This window comes from Astatotilapia calliptera, chromosome 1, assembly GCF_900246225.1.
Source record: "Astatotilapia calliptera chromosome 1, fAstCal1.2, whole genome shotgun sequence".
NCBI lineage: Eukaryota > Metazoa > Chordata > Actinopteri > Cichliformes > Cichlidae > Astatotilapia > Astatotilapia calliptera.
This window is the reverse complement of record NC_039302.1, coordinates 10,741,073-10,755,260: the sequence shown is the minus strand read 5'-3', so window position 1 is coordinate 10,755,260 and position 14,188 is coordinate 10,741,073. Positions and strand designations below refer to the sequence as shown.

The 14,188-nt window shown below is 39.2% G+C and overlaps 2 protein-coding genes across 4 annotated transcripts in view; one reads left to right on the top strand and one right to left on the bottom strand.

Annotated features, from left to right (window-relative positions):
• Window positions 1-5,339: 5,339 nt before the first annotated feature.
• On the top strand, window positions 5,340-10,202 carry dtwd1 (DTW motif tRNA-uridine aminocarboxypropyltransferase 1). Of its 2 annotated transcripts, none has more exons than XM_026163492.1 (5): window positions 5,340-5,426; window positions 7,117-7,418; window positions 7,596-7,733; window positions 9,307-9,583; window positions 9,706-10,202. In XM_026163492.1, the coding sequence occupies exons 2-5, from the start codon at window positions 7,119-7,121 to the stop codon at window positions 9,933-9,935; spliced, it is 945 nt and encodes a 314-aa protein (XP_026019277.1). In that variant the 5' UTR covers window positions 5,340-5,426; window positions 7,117-7,118; the 3' UTR covers window positions 9,936-10,202. The 2 variants fall into 2 exon arrangements, with proteins under 2 accessions (XP_026019277.1, XP_026019287.1); XM_026163502.1 differs by lacking the exon at window positions 5,340-5,426 and adding an exon at window positions 5,491-5,976.
• nnt2 (nicotinamide nucleotide transhydrogenase 2) overlaps window positions 10,098-14,188 on the bottom strand; it is a 17,689-nt gene continuing 13,598 nt past the window's right edge. For both annotated transcript variants that reach the window (XM_026163458.1, XM_026163449.1), the window contains exons 19-22: window positions 11,234-11,315; window positions 10,970-11,088; window positions 10,519-10,634; window positions 10,098-10,418 (exon numbers count right to left, since the gene is read on the bottom strand). In XM_026163458.1, coding sequence (XP_026019243.1) covers window positions 10,272-10,418; window positions 10,519-10,634; window positions 10,970-11,088; window positions 11,234-11,315 — 464 coding nt within the window. In that variant the 3' untranslated portion in view covers window positions 10,098-10,271. The remainder of the gene's footprint in view (window positions 10,419-10,518; window positions 10,635-10,969; window positions 11,089-11,233; window positions 11,316-14,188) is intronic.

Below are 14,188 nucleotides of genomic sequence, written 5' to 3'. Positions count from 1 at the left end.
TTGTACAATTCTATGGAGCATGAATGTCAATATTTGGTATGACCACCTGTATTCTTCAAACACACCCTGAACTCTCTTGGGCCTACTTTTCTGTCCTTTCTTTAAGTAGTCTTCAGTAATAGTTAGTTAGGAATAGGAAGCTCTTCTTTGATGTTGGCTGCCTTTTGTTCTGTTCTCTGTCAAGATGATCCCACATTGCTTCAATAATGTTGAGGTTCGGGCTCTGGGGAGGTCAATTCATGACTGATAGTGCTCCATTGTGTCTTTTTCTATCCAGGTGCTTTTACTGCAAGGGCAATGTGTTATTGATCACTGTCATGATGAAAAATAATGACAATCAAGCACTGTCCAGGTGGTTTTACATGGTGGGTCAAAATTTGACAGCATTTTTCTGCATTTGTAGTTTCATTAGTTGTGACAAGACCCCCAACACCATGACAGAGCCTCCACTGTGTTTTACAGATGGCTGTAGACATATTAATGATCACTCTATCAGACCTGATGCCACTGATTTTGTGTCCAGTTCTTGTGTAATTTGGCAAAACTCAGCCTTTTCTCCCTGTTTCCCTTGCTTCTATTTTGTCCAACACCTTTTTTCTTAAATTTATTTGAGTTAACCCTAACTTTGCCATTTTATTTTACTGGACTAACCCACACTCTTTTATTCACTTTACTGTGATACATTTTGAAAATTAACCATCTAAGGCACACCATACCAAGATACGGCATGTTCTCAACTAATAGCTCTTTGGGAACCACATTGTTACTACAAAAAATTATGTTTCATGTATGACAGACTGCTCATAACAAAGAACCTAAAGATATAAAAGATAAAGATTAAAACAGGTTCTTTACTAAGTTTTCTAATAAATGTTGACATAATACTGGTTTTACCTTTGGGTTACAAGTATTACATGCATTTTTAAGCTTGAATGATTCTCAGGGAAACATTAAGTGACTTAAAAGAAAGAAATGAGGACTGAGTCAGAAAGCACATATATATGCTTTCAGGCACAACTCTTAAATATGTGTTACTCAGGCCTTGTTTTAATTACTGATAAAACTGTAGAAAATGCATTTTGCTGTGAGTTTGAGCTTAAATGTCTTTGGGGATTGTTCTAGTCTGTTCTTACTGAAAACAGCACAATCCTGAAAGGACACATTGCACAAGAAGCACTCAGTTTCAGACTCTAATATTTCTATAGTACCCTGGGGATATTAAGTAGCATAATAAAATATGTTGATATCTTTAAGTAGATTAAAGACAAACACACTGCAAGGGAACATTTTGAATGTCCTTGGACAATCCTTGATACACAATATAACATCAGTTAACCTGATAAGGGAGGTTAAGATATAACAGAACTATTAATATACAATAGCAGATTTTTTAAAAATACATTAATGTTGTCAGATTGTTTAGGTAATTGCCTCTGGTTTTCTGCTGTATTATGAAAAGGTGAATTCTTCCCAGTTGAGAAAAATATTGCGGACATGTTGGCAAGGTGCCTACACCACACGTTCATGCATACACTCATATGAGCACATGTGTGCAGGCCCACAGACAGACATCAGCATAGTGAGTTTTAACTTTTTCCTGGGTTCACATCTGGCTTGGAAAACCCTTGTCAGATAAAGACAGTCAAAATGAGAGAGCAACCCTGTAAAAAAACGTTTGACCCAAACAACATCTGAGCAAGGTGAAGGCTTCTGCCAAGTCACGCAAAGTTAGTCTTAGCAGATAATTTGTAACATACTCAAAATGTAAACACATTTCAGACTCAAGGCTGCGTATTCCCAGCAGGATGAGGAGAAGCCAAAGCCAACGAGAAAGAGAGAAGATTGTCACAGACGTGAAGCTGCAGACGTCCAAGAAAAAAGATGCAACACAGGCACATCGGACATAAATTCTTACAGCTTACACAGTGTTCCAAGACTCTTTATTTCTGAAATCAAAAATCACTGAAATCCTTACTTGCAAGAGTTTTGCAAGTAAGGAACATAAGGACAAAGTCACTTCCCATTAAAAAAAAGCAGTGCCCTGTAATATTATTACCATCACTATTAATACAAATATAAATATCATGTGTGCAAATAAATTGACATTCAGCCGAATATGTTGTCCATCAATATTGTTCAATCATCCCCAGTCGTGATAATTTACAGTCAAATTAAAAACTTAAATCTGAAATCAAAGTTCTATATTACCAGATAATAACAGTAGTTCTGAAACAGAGAACGGGTAACTAACTAGCTGTAATTACTGTTGTTCAAGTCAGCAGCATCATTGTGAAAGTGAATGCACAGAAAGCAACATGTGCACCACATTACAAGCACCATATGCAGACAATTGCAGTGTCTGACACTCGCTTTGAACAGTGCAATAGGGAAAAGAAGAATAGGGGGAAAGTTACTAATTTGAGTGAAGAGTAACAGGGAGAGACATTAGAGAGTCTCGTACAAAGTGAAGCAGTGGACTTGGGGCTGCGGGAGAAAGGGGAGGCCCTGAAGGAGGGGGAGAGGGAACACTCAGTTGAACTTGATACATCTCAGGGCTGTAAAACTTTGTTTCCCTGGAGGAAATCTGTTGTTATGCAACCTGGGGAATTCTGTATTTGCAGCTCTTTGCACGGAATCCCCAGACCACCAGATTATTATGAAACAAGATCAGGACCTCCAGCAACTCGCTGCAGCATCACACTTTTACTGAGAAGTAAATTAAATCGGTGCCAAATGAGACCACACAGTGATTACAATATAAATTAGTATTTGACATACCAAGGAGTAATTCACTGGGTTAGTACCATGTAACTGAAGTAAAAAGCGCCACTGGTTTTCAAACTATTGTGCCCTACAACAACACCACCAAACAAAACAAACTACTAAAATGCAAAAATCATCACTGTGCTGGGAAATATTTCTAATTAATCCCCTAAATAAATGTGCAGTCCTAAGTTTACATCCACTCATCATAAGCATGAAGGTAATTCTGTCTATCAATCTTTCAGTCGATCTATCTAGGAAAGACAGATGATGTGGTATGCTTTGGATCATGAGCTATTTCCCTCCCTCTCCATTCTTTTTTCATCCCATCATGACGATAACTAATAAAAGTTCATCTTGGTTTCATCTGTCCAAAGATTTTTCCCAGAACTGCGCCGGCTCTTTTAGATGTTGCGGTCATGGTAGAGGGAGCGAGACAGAGCGAAAGACAAAGAGAGAGCGAAGGACAGAGATCGAACTTGACATTCATAAACAGACTTCATCGACTACACACTGGGGACACTGGGAAGGACACACAGAGGTGAGACTAAGACAGACACGAAAGAGAATGAAATTAAACAAGAAGCAAAAACTAGACACACAAGTAACAAAACTCAGAGACTATCAAAACTGAATATTAAAATCTCAATATTCCCAAAGAAAGAACAGCAAGCCTAAACAAACTCAAAAACCTGGGTCAAAGACTCAGGACCATGACAGTCTTCTTGCAAAATCGAATCTGGCCTTCATGTCCTTGAGGTTAATTAGTGGTTTGCACCTAGTTGTAAATCATCTGTATTTACATTAATGAAAACCTGTCTTATCTGTAGGCCTATACACCTAGAAACACCTAGCTCCCCAAGTAGTCTTCATTCAGTTAGATGTTGTGACAGAGTTTTTCTTAACCAAGGAAAGAATTCTGCATTCTTTGGTGCATTTCTTCTTTTTAAGAATGCACCAGATTGTTGATTTGGCCACTCCTAAACTTTGCTTTTTTAGATATTTAGCCACCATCGCTTTCATAAACATTAATTTGACGTCATATTGAGAGTTCCAGTTAAAAACTACTAAAAGCAACTTCAATCCCAAACTGCCATGAAAGGGCAGTTTGGGCAGTCTGTGTAAACTGCCATGAAAGGAGGAGGGATGCGGCTTCTAAACAGCTTATCATTCTGCTGTCCAAACTTTTGAGACTGTGAAAATGGAGAGTAGGTGGTGTATAAAAAGTCTGTAATTTTTACAGTTAATACAAAGATTTTAGTCAAACCCCTTGAACTGAAGCTGGCAGCCTGCACAATCACAGCTTGATTATTTGGTTTTAAAGGGTGGTGTACAGGGGCAAAACTTGTGCAATTCCTTATATCATAATTCATCAGTTATTTATTAAGCTTCTGTGTTAACATCAACAACTATAATAAATTATTGTTGTTACTATTTTTGTTACACAGAATATGTACACTATGCAAGGGTCAGGCGGCTGTAGTTGTAGTTCAGGATGTCAGGCAGGTCATCTAATTATCAGAAGGTTGGTGGTTCAATTCCTGCCTTCTCCAGTTTGCATGCCAAATACCCTTGGGTGTGATACTAACTCCAAGTTCATCTCTGATGAAATAATCTCAGTATGAGCATGTGTAAATATTAGATAGAAACCGCATATGTATACAAATAGTACTTGTATGAAAGGGTGAATGAGGCAAGCTGGATAAAGTCCTTTGAGTGCTCAGATAGAGCTGAAAAGTGCTACAAAGATCCAATCCATTTACCAAAATATTACCATATTATTGTGTGTTTACAAATAGAGATATACAGATATATACTAAAAGCCAAATATCTTTTTCTATATCAGGAAAATCTCTACCTTTATTTCTGTTTTTGAATTGCTTCCACACTCAACCTGTTCCAGATTTTGACTCGTAAACACTAAAACATTTTCTGGTAGTACACACATTAATATAGTTTTGAAGTTGCTAAAACCCCTTAAATTACAGCTATGTTCTCTACAGAAAACATACTTTGAATATTTCCTGGTAGCAAATTATTTTTTGCTCCAAGCAAAATGTGTGCTTTCTGGAATTTGTAATTATTGCCACGGACCAGATTCATATGAATAAGCAGAGTCTCTAAGGATTTTTCTTTAAGGTTATTTTTAATATATTATTTTAAATATTTTTGAGAACTATGCACAACTCTTTTTAAATTGCCTAAAATGTTGTATTTTTAAATGCAACAAAAAGCATCACAATACACAGTGTGTGTCTAATATTAAACTTGTAATTTAACTTGTACATTTAAAATCTAGAGGTTTACATGATCATAAACTGTGTTTTATTTTAAGAAAAAAAATTTTTTTCTTTCTAACGTTTACCGAAATACATAAGAGCGAGAGTTGACGTTCATTGGCTGCTAGTATGAGTAACTTAAATCTAACTTCGTAATTTTATTTTACTGGATTAAAGCACACTCATTTATTCACTTTACTTTGATACATTTTGAAAATTAACCATCTATAAATATATATTTATAAATCGCCTGCCATAACACCCCCAAAGGGCACCGAGTAGCACATTCGTTGCTTAGCGACAGGTAACTACCCAGCATTTCCTTCACACGGAGCTGTGCTTCCGGCGTAGAAGAAGACGCTCATGCCGTTGTGCACTTCATTGGTAGGCACTTTTATAATGGGACTTCTTTTTGTAGCTAAGCTAGTGAACCCAGTTGAGCTAACAGTGCACAACAGTGCATCCGTCTTCATTTGATCTTCGCTCCTCTTAACTAGACTTTTTGACTTGTGTCTGTTAACGCTAGCAGCGGGGGCTGAGGAAACGTGACGCTTGCTAACAGAAGCTAGCTCCACTATGTTGAAGCATGGGCAGTGTAAAATACTGACTCTTTTATACTGTCTGTGGTTTCAAAGAAAAGTAACTGCAAGCTGCAGGTGTACGGTTTCTGCTCTATCACATCTCACTGCGCTAGAGAGAGGTTAAAGAGAGCAACGTTTCATGTTGTTTATCCATGTGCTAATTACTAATCTGTATTTAGCAAACGCGCTACACTCGGACACCAGCGTTTCCCCATTAGCTGATGCTTACGATCCCCCATGTTTATCAGAAATTCAACAGTATGTACATACAATCACTGGCCCCTTGATTAGGCACACCCTGCTAGTTTAATCTTCAGAGGTGCGTTAATTCTACGTGTCATCGATTCATCAAGGTGATGTAAACTTTTGATTCACAGTCGCTACAGATTGGCCAGTTTGCCAAGAATATCTTCCCCACACCATTACACCAATACCAGTACTGTTAATACAATGCATGATGGATCCATGCTCTCATGCTGTTTTTGCCAAATTGTGATCCTACCATTTGAAAATTGAGACTCAGACCATGCAACATTTTTCCAGTCTTCAATTTTACCAGTTGTTGCCTCAGTCTCCTGTTCTTAGCAGACAGGAGCAGCACCTGATGTGGTCCTTTGCTACTGTAGTCATCAACATGTTTCTTCAGAGATGCTCTCTGCATTCCTTGGTTGTAACGAGTGGTTAATGAATTACTCTTGCCTTGCGATCAGATTGATGCAATCTGGCCATTCTCCTCTCACCTCTGGCAGCAACAAGACATTTTCACCTACAGAACTGACACTTTTCTTCCTATTGTCTTTAAACCCCAGTAGCTCAGATTAGCCCATCTGGCATCAACAGCCATGGGTTTCTCCTTCTTTCTGATGCTTGCTTTGAACTTCATCTCATCTTCTCTTCATGTCCTCTGGAACCATGTCTACTATCCTAAATGGATTATGTTACTGCTATGTGATTGACTAATTAGATATTTCCATTAACAAGATTTATGGTTTTCTGTTTTCTAAGAACTTCTATCTCAGTGACTGTGCTCACAATGTGATGTTTGGGAATTTGACGTGTTCATATTTGAACCAGAAATGGGTAATGTCATATAATGTGATCTTATTCAGTTACCAGAACTGCAGAACTAACATGATGATCTTGCCACTCGTATTAATTTATACTAGCTTCTAATCTGGCCAATGTAAAATCATAAGACGCTACAATAAAATAGTTAAATGAAACATTATTTTTAAAAGATTTACTCATTCCAAGAGTTACAATGCTCTGTTTTATGAAATTTTTTAGATGAAAAGCATTCAAGCTGCACCGTACTATCACAGCAACAAATTTTCCAATCTAATCATTACCAGTCACGCACAATTTTAATGAACTCTTAGCTCTATAACTAGCTTTTTCCATGTTATTGTGTCCTTTGAGTTTAAGTCTTTGTAAATGTTAGATTATTTATGTCTGCTAATATTGGCATTATTTGCTCTGTTATTCTTCATCAGCTATGAGTGTACTTGTGCTCCAAGACAAGTCTGTCAACAGAGCAAAAATGAGCGGCCTGGATCAGGACCAGCGTCATCATCCCAGTTGCCGGGAAAAAACACTGGCCTCTGATTCATCCGACTCCCGTGAGCTTCCCAGTCAGCAGCTCCAGGGGCTCAAATTGGCATCACATGCAGTGCTAGAGGAAGCACAGCAAAGGGGCAGGTTAAAGTGCTCTAAATGTGGAGGCTCGAGGATGTTCTTCTGCTACACATGCTGCTCCTTAGTGGGCATGAGCCTGCAAGATGTCCCCACAGTGAAGGTTTGTAGGAGGTTAGGACTCACCTGCTTTGTCTTTTAACAGAGGCCTTCACCATTGTCTTAATTGGTTGCAAAATGCCTTTTTTTTAAATTATTTAACGTTAAATATTTTGGCATGATGTTGCTGAAATCCAACTCTCCCCTCGACCTGACTTTACACACTGTGTGTTACACTCAGCTTCCTGTGAAGATAGACATCATCAAGCATCCCAACGAGACAGATGGCAAGAGCACTGCCATCCACGCCAAGATTCTCGCACCCAGTGACATCACAATATATACTTACCCCTGCATACCTGAATACCAAAAAGACAAGGTTAGTTCTTTTTTATCCTTGTAGTTGTGTTTTTTATCCTAAAAGAAAGAATGGAGTTTATTTAACTGTAAAACATGCTGTCTGCCTTGTACCTTATGTGGCTTCAGCTAACAATTACGTTTATGATTGATTCATCTGGAAATTACTTCCCAGAAAACTTTTTTGTATCTTCACTTGTCTTGTTTTCACTACTCAGTCAAATAGCATATTCAGTTTTCTATGACACAACACAGAAAAGCATGTGGCATGTTTTGTTTGGAAACAGAGGTTAAATTGATCATCAAAAGTGATTTTCTCTCATCTACTAATCCATGTGTGTCAAACATATGGCCTACAGGCCAGAACAGCGCTTCAAAAGATCCCATCAGGCCTGCTGGATGGCTTGTTGGAGTGTATAATATAAAGAGCGGGGCGGCATATGTAGTTTTTGGACTTTTCTGTGTATTTAGTACCAAAAAGACTTAAAAGCTTCGAGAACTAAAAGGGATCGTGCGAACTGTTATTTTCATCCGATCCAGTGGTCGGAATCATTGTAAGTTTAAAAACTTTCTCAGTGACAAAAACATTACACAAGCACACCATAGCAAACTGAGGAAAGGTGATTGCGCAAAGGAGCTGCGCCCGTGTGTTTCACTGAGCTCACTATACAACAGTCTTGAGTCACTCACCATTTTTTCTTCCAAGACGAAAGCAATTTTTTTGTTATTGAGCAATAGTTCTTCAGGCTTTCTGAAGGTCTATCAAAGTTTGTCTTTGGATTTTGGCTGCTTTTTCACTCATTGTTTTTAGTCCAGTCTTTATACCTGACTATTTTATTAAGAGGAATGTTTGTTTTGTTTTTTTGGTTTGTTAAGCCACTCCCCTTTTGTAAACTGATGGTTCCCTTTCAGAATTTACTTTACACTAAAACCAATGGAAGTAGTTGAGTATTTATTATGCAGCGGCTTTTGCTAGTTTTGAACCAATGTCTGATATCACTGACTTAGCATTTTCTTTGGCATCTATTAGTCTTTTTCTTTATATTGTTGCTTACAATAATTCTCGATACTATGTTGAATTAACTGTATTCATTTCTATTTTAGTGCAGAAATCTAATTTAAGCGTATGTTCTGAAACTGTTGCTCTCCACTAAAGTCAAATTGTAAATGCTTATCTTTTGCATTTTGTACCGTTGTTTATTTTCAGCATAAAAATCTTAGATTTTTACCCAGTCTGCAAACAACCAGTGAAACATTTCTAAAAGATTTAGATTTATTTGCTGCAGCTCCATTCTTCAGTTCAAAGCTCACAGCACTTATGCAATCAGATTGTTATTTCAGCTGAATGAGTTTAGTCCACAAGCCATACATTTGTATTGTTTTTCTTGTCTTCTCATTTATTTAAATCAATTGATTTAGTGTTTTCACTTCTTCAACTTTATCCCTCACCTGTCAAACAGTTTACATCCTGTTCTCTGCTTCCTAAATTTAGCCTTTTATAAATCACCCCACTGTAAAAACACGTGTTCGAGACACATTTTATGCCCCAGCACAGTTTGCATGATGGCGTTCCTCTCCGTCTTCGCTCGCTCCAGGTGGTGTTGGTATTCCCTGGTCCGAGGGCCGTCTCAGTTCAAGACATGATGAAGTGTTTACATGACAGGTCACACGACTCCGCTGATGAACCGTGCAGAAAGAGGTTAAAAACTGAGCAAGTTCAAGGTTCCACACGCACGTCTGAGAGCTCAGAGTCGGGGACGCCAGATGAAGCAAAAAGCTCAGTGTCAAAGGTGGATCCCCTACACAGGGTGGTCTTCATTGACAGCACATGGAACCAGACCAATAAGATCAGCACAGACGAGAGACTGCAAGGTAATCATGAAAGATTGCATTTGAGTGGGTTTCCAAAGAACTCGAGACTGCTGGTGATTATTCACTCACAATTGAATTTACCATGATCTCACGATGTTGTGACTGACGTGTTTCTCCCCCAGATTTGCTCCAGGTAGAGTTGAAGATGAGAAAAACGTGTTTCTGGCGTCATCAAAAGGGCAAGCCGGACACTTATCTAGCTACTATCGAAGCCATATATTATTTTCTCATGGACTTCCACGAGCATTGCCTCGACGAGGAGTACAGCGGAGAATACGACAACCTTCTCTTCTTCTACTCCTACCTGCACTCAATTGTTAACAAAGCCAAAACCTCTGCTGGAAAATGCTGAAGAGGACAGACTAAAAGACATCAAACACTGTAGCTGAAGCGTTTTATGTTAATAGATTCTGATTATGCAGAAAAATAATTTTTAGTTTTTGAACTCGAATGACATTTTCTTATGCATGAATGGACAGTGTGACCGTAGTAGTACAAAGAAAGGAATTTCTGATACATTTAAACATTTTAATTTACAAATTAGTGCACAATGATGTTTGTGTTCTGCTGTAATCACATTTGTTGCAGACCCAATAAACTTGTTTTTGTAAAATAGGTATCTCACATGCCAAAAATTGTAATAACTTTTAAGTTCTTAACAATTGTACACGGCAGTAATGAGTTGTAATTAGTAGAAGGTCTCTCGGATCTTTGCTTGCAGACTGTCACAAGTTTTCTTGGCATCTCCCAGCAACATAGATGTGTTGGGCTTGTAGAAAATGGGGTTATCTACTGCAGCGTAGCCCACACCCAAAGTACGCTTCATCACTATCACCTGGTGGTAATAGTAAGAAAAGAAGGTGGTATATGATTAGATTTTTCTTATTTTGGTACTATATCCTCAAACACATTTCATCTAATAAAGGCAGACCAACCTGTTTGGACTTCCACACCTCCAGGACCGGCATGCCAGCAATTATAGAGTTGGGATCTTCTTGCGCCGCCGAATTCACCGTGTCATTGGCACCGATGACCAGCGTCAAGTCTGTCTCTGTGGGTCATAAACATTTACACGTTTACGCACAAGGCGGATGAACTCAAACTCCAGCGCTGCACTAATCTCCCTCCACCATAAACAGAACCATGTGTGTCAGCCTGCGTGCCTGGTTGCTAAGAAAACAATGAGTGTTGTCCTAATAACTTGGCACATCCAAGTATCCAGACATAACATGTGGCCACTTCAAGCGCAGATGAAAAGGAACGGATGCGTTTATTACAAATCACCAATCGAGTAATTTAATCCAACACCTCCCTGCCAAAGTGACAGCCGTGTAACGGTAAATATAACAGATCTTTCTAGAATTTATTTTTAAAAACGGAGCTTGCCTGGGAAGTCGTCATTGATCTCATCCATCTCCAGGACCACGTCATAGGGAACGCCAGCCTCGGCCAAGAGTACGTTCAGCTGGCCGGGCATACGACCGGCCACTGGGTGGATGCCAAACCTGTTGGAGATGTTACAGCACATCACTGATTTTTCACTGAAAACTTGTCACACACACACACACACACACACACACACACACACACACTGATAAAAGAATGTCCTGCCTTGTGTGTGTATATACACACACGTGTGTACAAACTAACCTCACAGTCTTGCCTTGTTCCTTCAGCATCTTCACCATATCTGCAATAGGATACTGGGCTTTGGCCGCACACAGACCCCAACCTAACAACATAAATATAGAAACTTGCAATAGCTGAGCAAATTGGCCTCTTGAACTTAGTAGGAATATAATGGTTATATCTTATCTACATACTCCATAATCCCTTTAGGTTGCTTGAGTCTCCTGTCAAACAGCTTTTCTTTTATTGGATGGGTGCCTGGTCATAGATAAGCATTTCACAGCTATTGTTCATTTCTAAATGACAGGCACAGCAGTCCTGCAGGACAACAGTAAAGCCACATATTCATCACCCTTCATTCCTTCTTTTGTCCTCCACCACCACAAGACTCCTCTCTGTGTTAAATCATAGCAGCCAAAAGTCTGAGAGACATTTTTCTAAGGAAAACTTTTGCATGTGTGGTGTGCATTGGGGTCCCCTGCGTGCAAAGAGCTAGTTACCCTCTGTCTGCATAACCCCTGCTTAACCCTGGTGGTCAGGTACCTTCTAGAGTTCAGCATTACCCCTAATCGAGTTTTTCCAAGCCAGTGACTTGTATCCTGTATCTTCTATAATTCCCCAAACAGCCGGAGCCTTCTGTTTCCTCACTGCCGTGCTTTGTTGTTGACAGCACATGGAGAGTCTGGACCGAATAGCCCTTGTGATTTTTCACTGTTTCTCTAATCAAACCAGCATGTTCGACCACACAGCTGTCTCTGCACCAATTCGGAGCCATTGGAAAAAAAACAGCAATCCTGGTATCCAAGCTACACGGAGTGGTTCCTCTCGCACAGGCCGTTCAACAGCTACTCATTTGTCAGACAAGTCTGGCTTTTCTACTTAATAAATCATGATGTGGGCATTATCTCACACTCTGAAATCCAAACCACCATTATTTAGGCCCCGTGGACAGTTTGTGAACAAACTACTCCCTCTTGTGGTCACTACAGTTCAGCATTCTGAGTTTAATGAAAACGCTACCATCAGACGCCTGACCATTTCCAAGTACTCTGCAAAACATTTGGGCTTTCCCAGAGCTGTTTTTGATCTCACAGAGCAACTTTTTTTGCTTGGTTTTTTTGGTCAGGTGAAAGCAGTTATGTGGGAGATAGATGATGGTACTGATCTAAACTAATGATCTGAAAAATGACATTTGGACTCCACGCCATCTACTGACAGGAGCACCAATATAAATCTCTTATGTTAGTCCAAGTTTCTTTCTACACCTGTCTACACCCGTTTCTAAAGGGCTCCATCTGTTTCCAGCACCGTCTCCACCCACAACTGGGGGAAAAAAGTTTTTCTACTTATGTAGAAGATTTAAAGCTTCCACCAAAATTTGCTTACAGACAAAGTGGCAAATGACAAAAGTAGCTGACCTTTGAAGAAAAATATAAATCATGGTGGAGCATTCTTCCAATGCACTGATTGCAAGCTGGCTTTAGCCCAAATTCTAACAGTTTATATCAGTTTACATAATTTTTTGTGCAGCACTAAAAAAAAAAAAAAAAAAAATCCCCAGATGAAACAACTTATAGCTAAGGACTTCAAAAATGAGGAAACTTTGGGTGAAGCACAGTGTTATCTAACTTGCTACCTGCTCTTCATGTCTGCTTAAGACTTAATTAACAACTGATAACACAACACACCTGAAACCAATGTTGGAGTGCCAAAAACAGTTTCTTAAATGGCCATTTGAAGCTAACACAAAGAAATAGACATACCAAAACACTTTGTCTCCATTTTAACTCATCTGTTTAAATTCAATCTTTGAGCTTAAAGACATGGCTTCATTAACACATAGATGCCATTACAGGTGGCTATATATCTGTCTGCTGGCCTTCACCTCAGCTAATTCATTTTGCTGGAAACCCTTCAAACGTGAGACCCAGGGAGCCAGAACTGGCCAGCCAAAGAATCCAAGCTAGCCCACCGAATCAGCTATGGAAAAGATTTACAGCTTTTCCTACTAATAAAGACCTTCCACATCGATTATACCAAAGTAAATTAATAGATAAGCAGATCACAGAAACTTCCCGTTTTTATGCTTTACAATCTTTTTTTAAAAGGACATTATCAGTCTCTTAAATAAACAAAGGGGATTTCGACCAGTCCAGCCCACTTAAGGTCAAAGTAGGCTGTACGTGGCACAATGTAAAATGAGTTTGACATCCTTCCTTTAGCCCTGCATTTGTAATGCTTATCTGATAAATAATATGGCACACTCTGAGACAGCCAATTAAAAAAAATTAAATAAAATCCAAGATCCAGTTCAGTGAGTAAGATTGCATTATTTTACCTGCATGTTACATAGTATACACAGTAGACGTTTATTATGCATTTTCTTAGTGCATTATGCTCAAGTTGTTCTCCATATTGGACATGGCCCAATGACTCGTCATTTTAAAAAAAAATTAAAAGAAATGATGTATCTTCATTCGCTGCAACCTGGAATCCCTCCCCAATCAAACAGGGTGTTACACCAAAAACCTCCTTAGAATAGCTTTGGTCACTAGATTGCTGTGGTCAACCATATTTTGCCACCATTAACTATAAGAGCAGCGCAAGGTTATCACCAGCAGGTTGGGGGGAAACAAACAAAAATAAAACAGCACATTTTCCCTATCAGCCTGTAGATGCCAGAAAGTCACTGTCTAACCTCTAGGCTTTTATGAATAGGGTCTTCATTCACTTGATCCAACATGACGACACAGGATTCTTCTTCTCTCGCTCTCCCTCTCTCTTCTCCTTTCGGCGTCTCCCTTTAGTGGTCGCCACAGCAATTCATCTGCCTCTATCTCACCCCTCCCCAGCATCCTCGTCTGTCACACCCACCCTCTGCATGTCCTTCACTACATCCATGAATCTTCTCTGTGGTCTTTCTCTTTTCCTCTTGCCCGGTAGCTCCATCTTCAACATCCTTTGTCCAATATATCC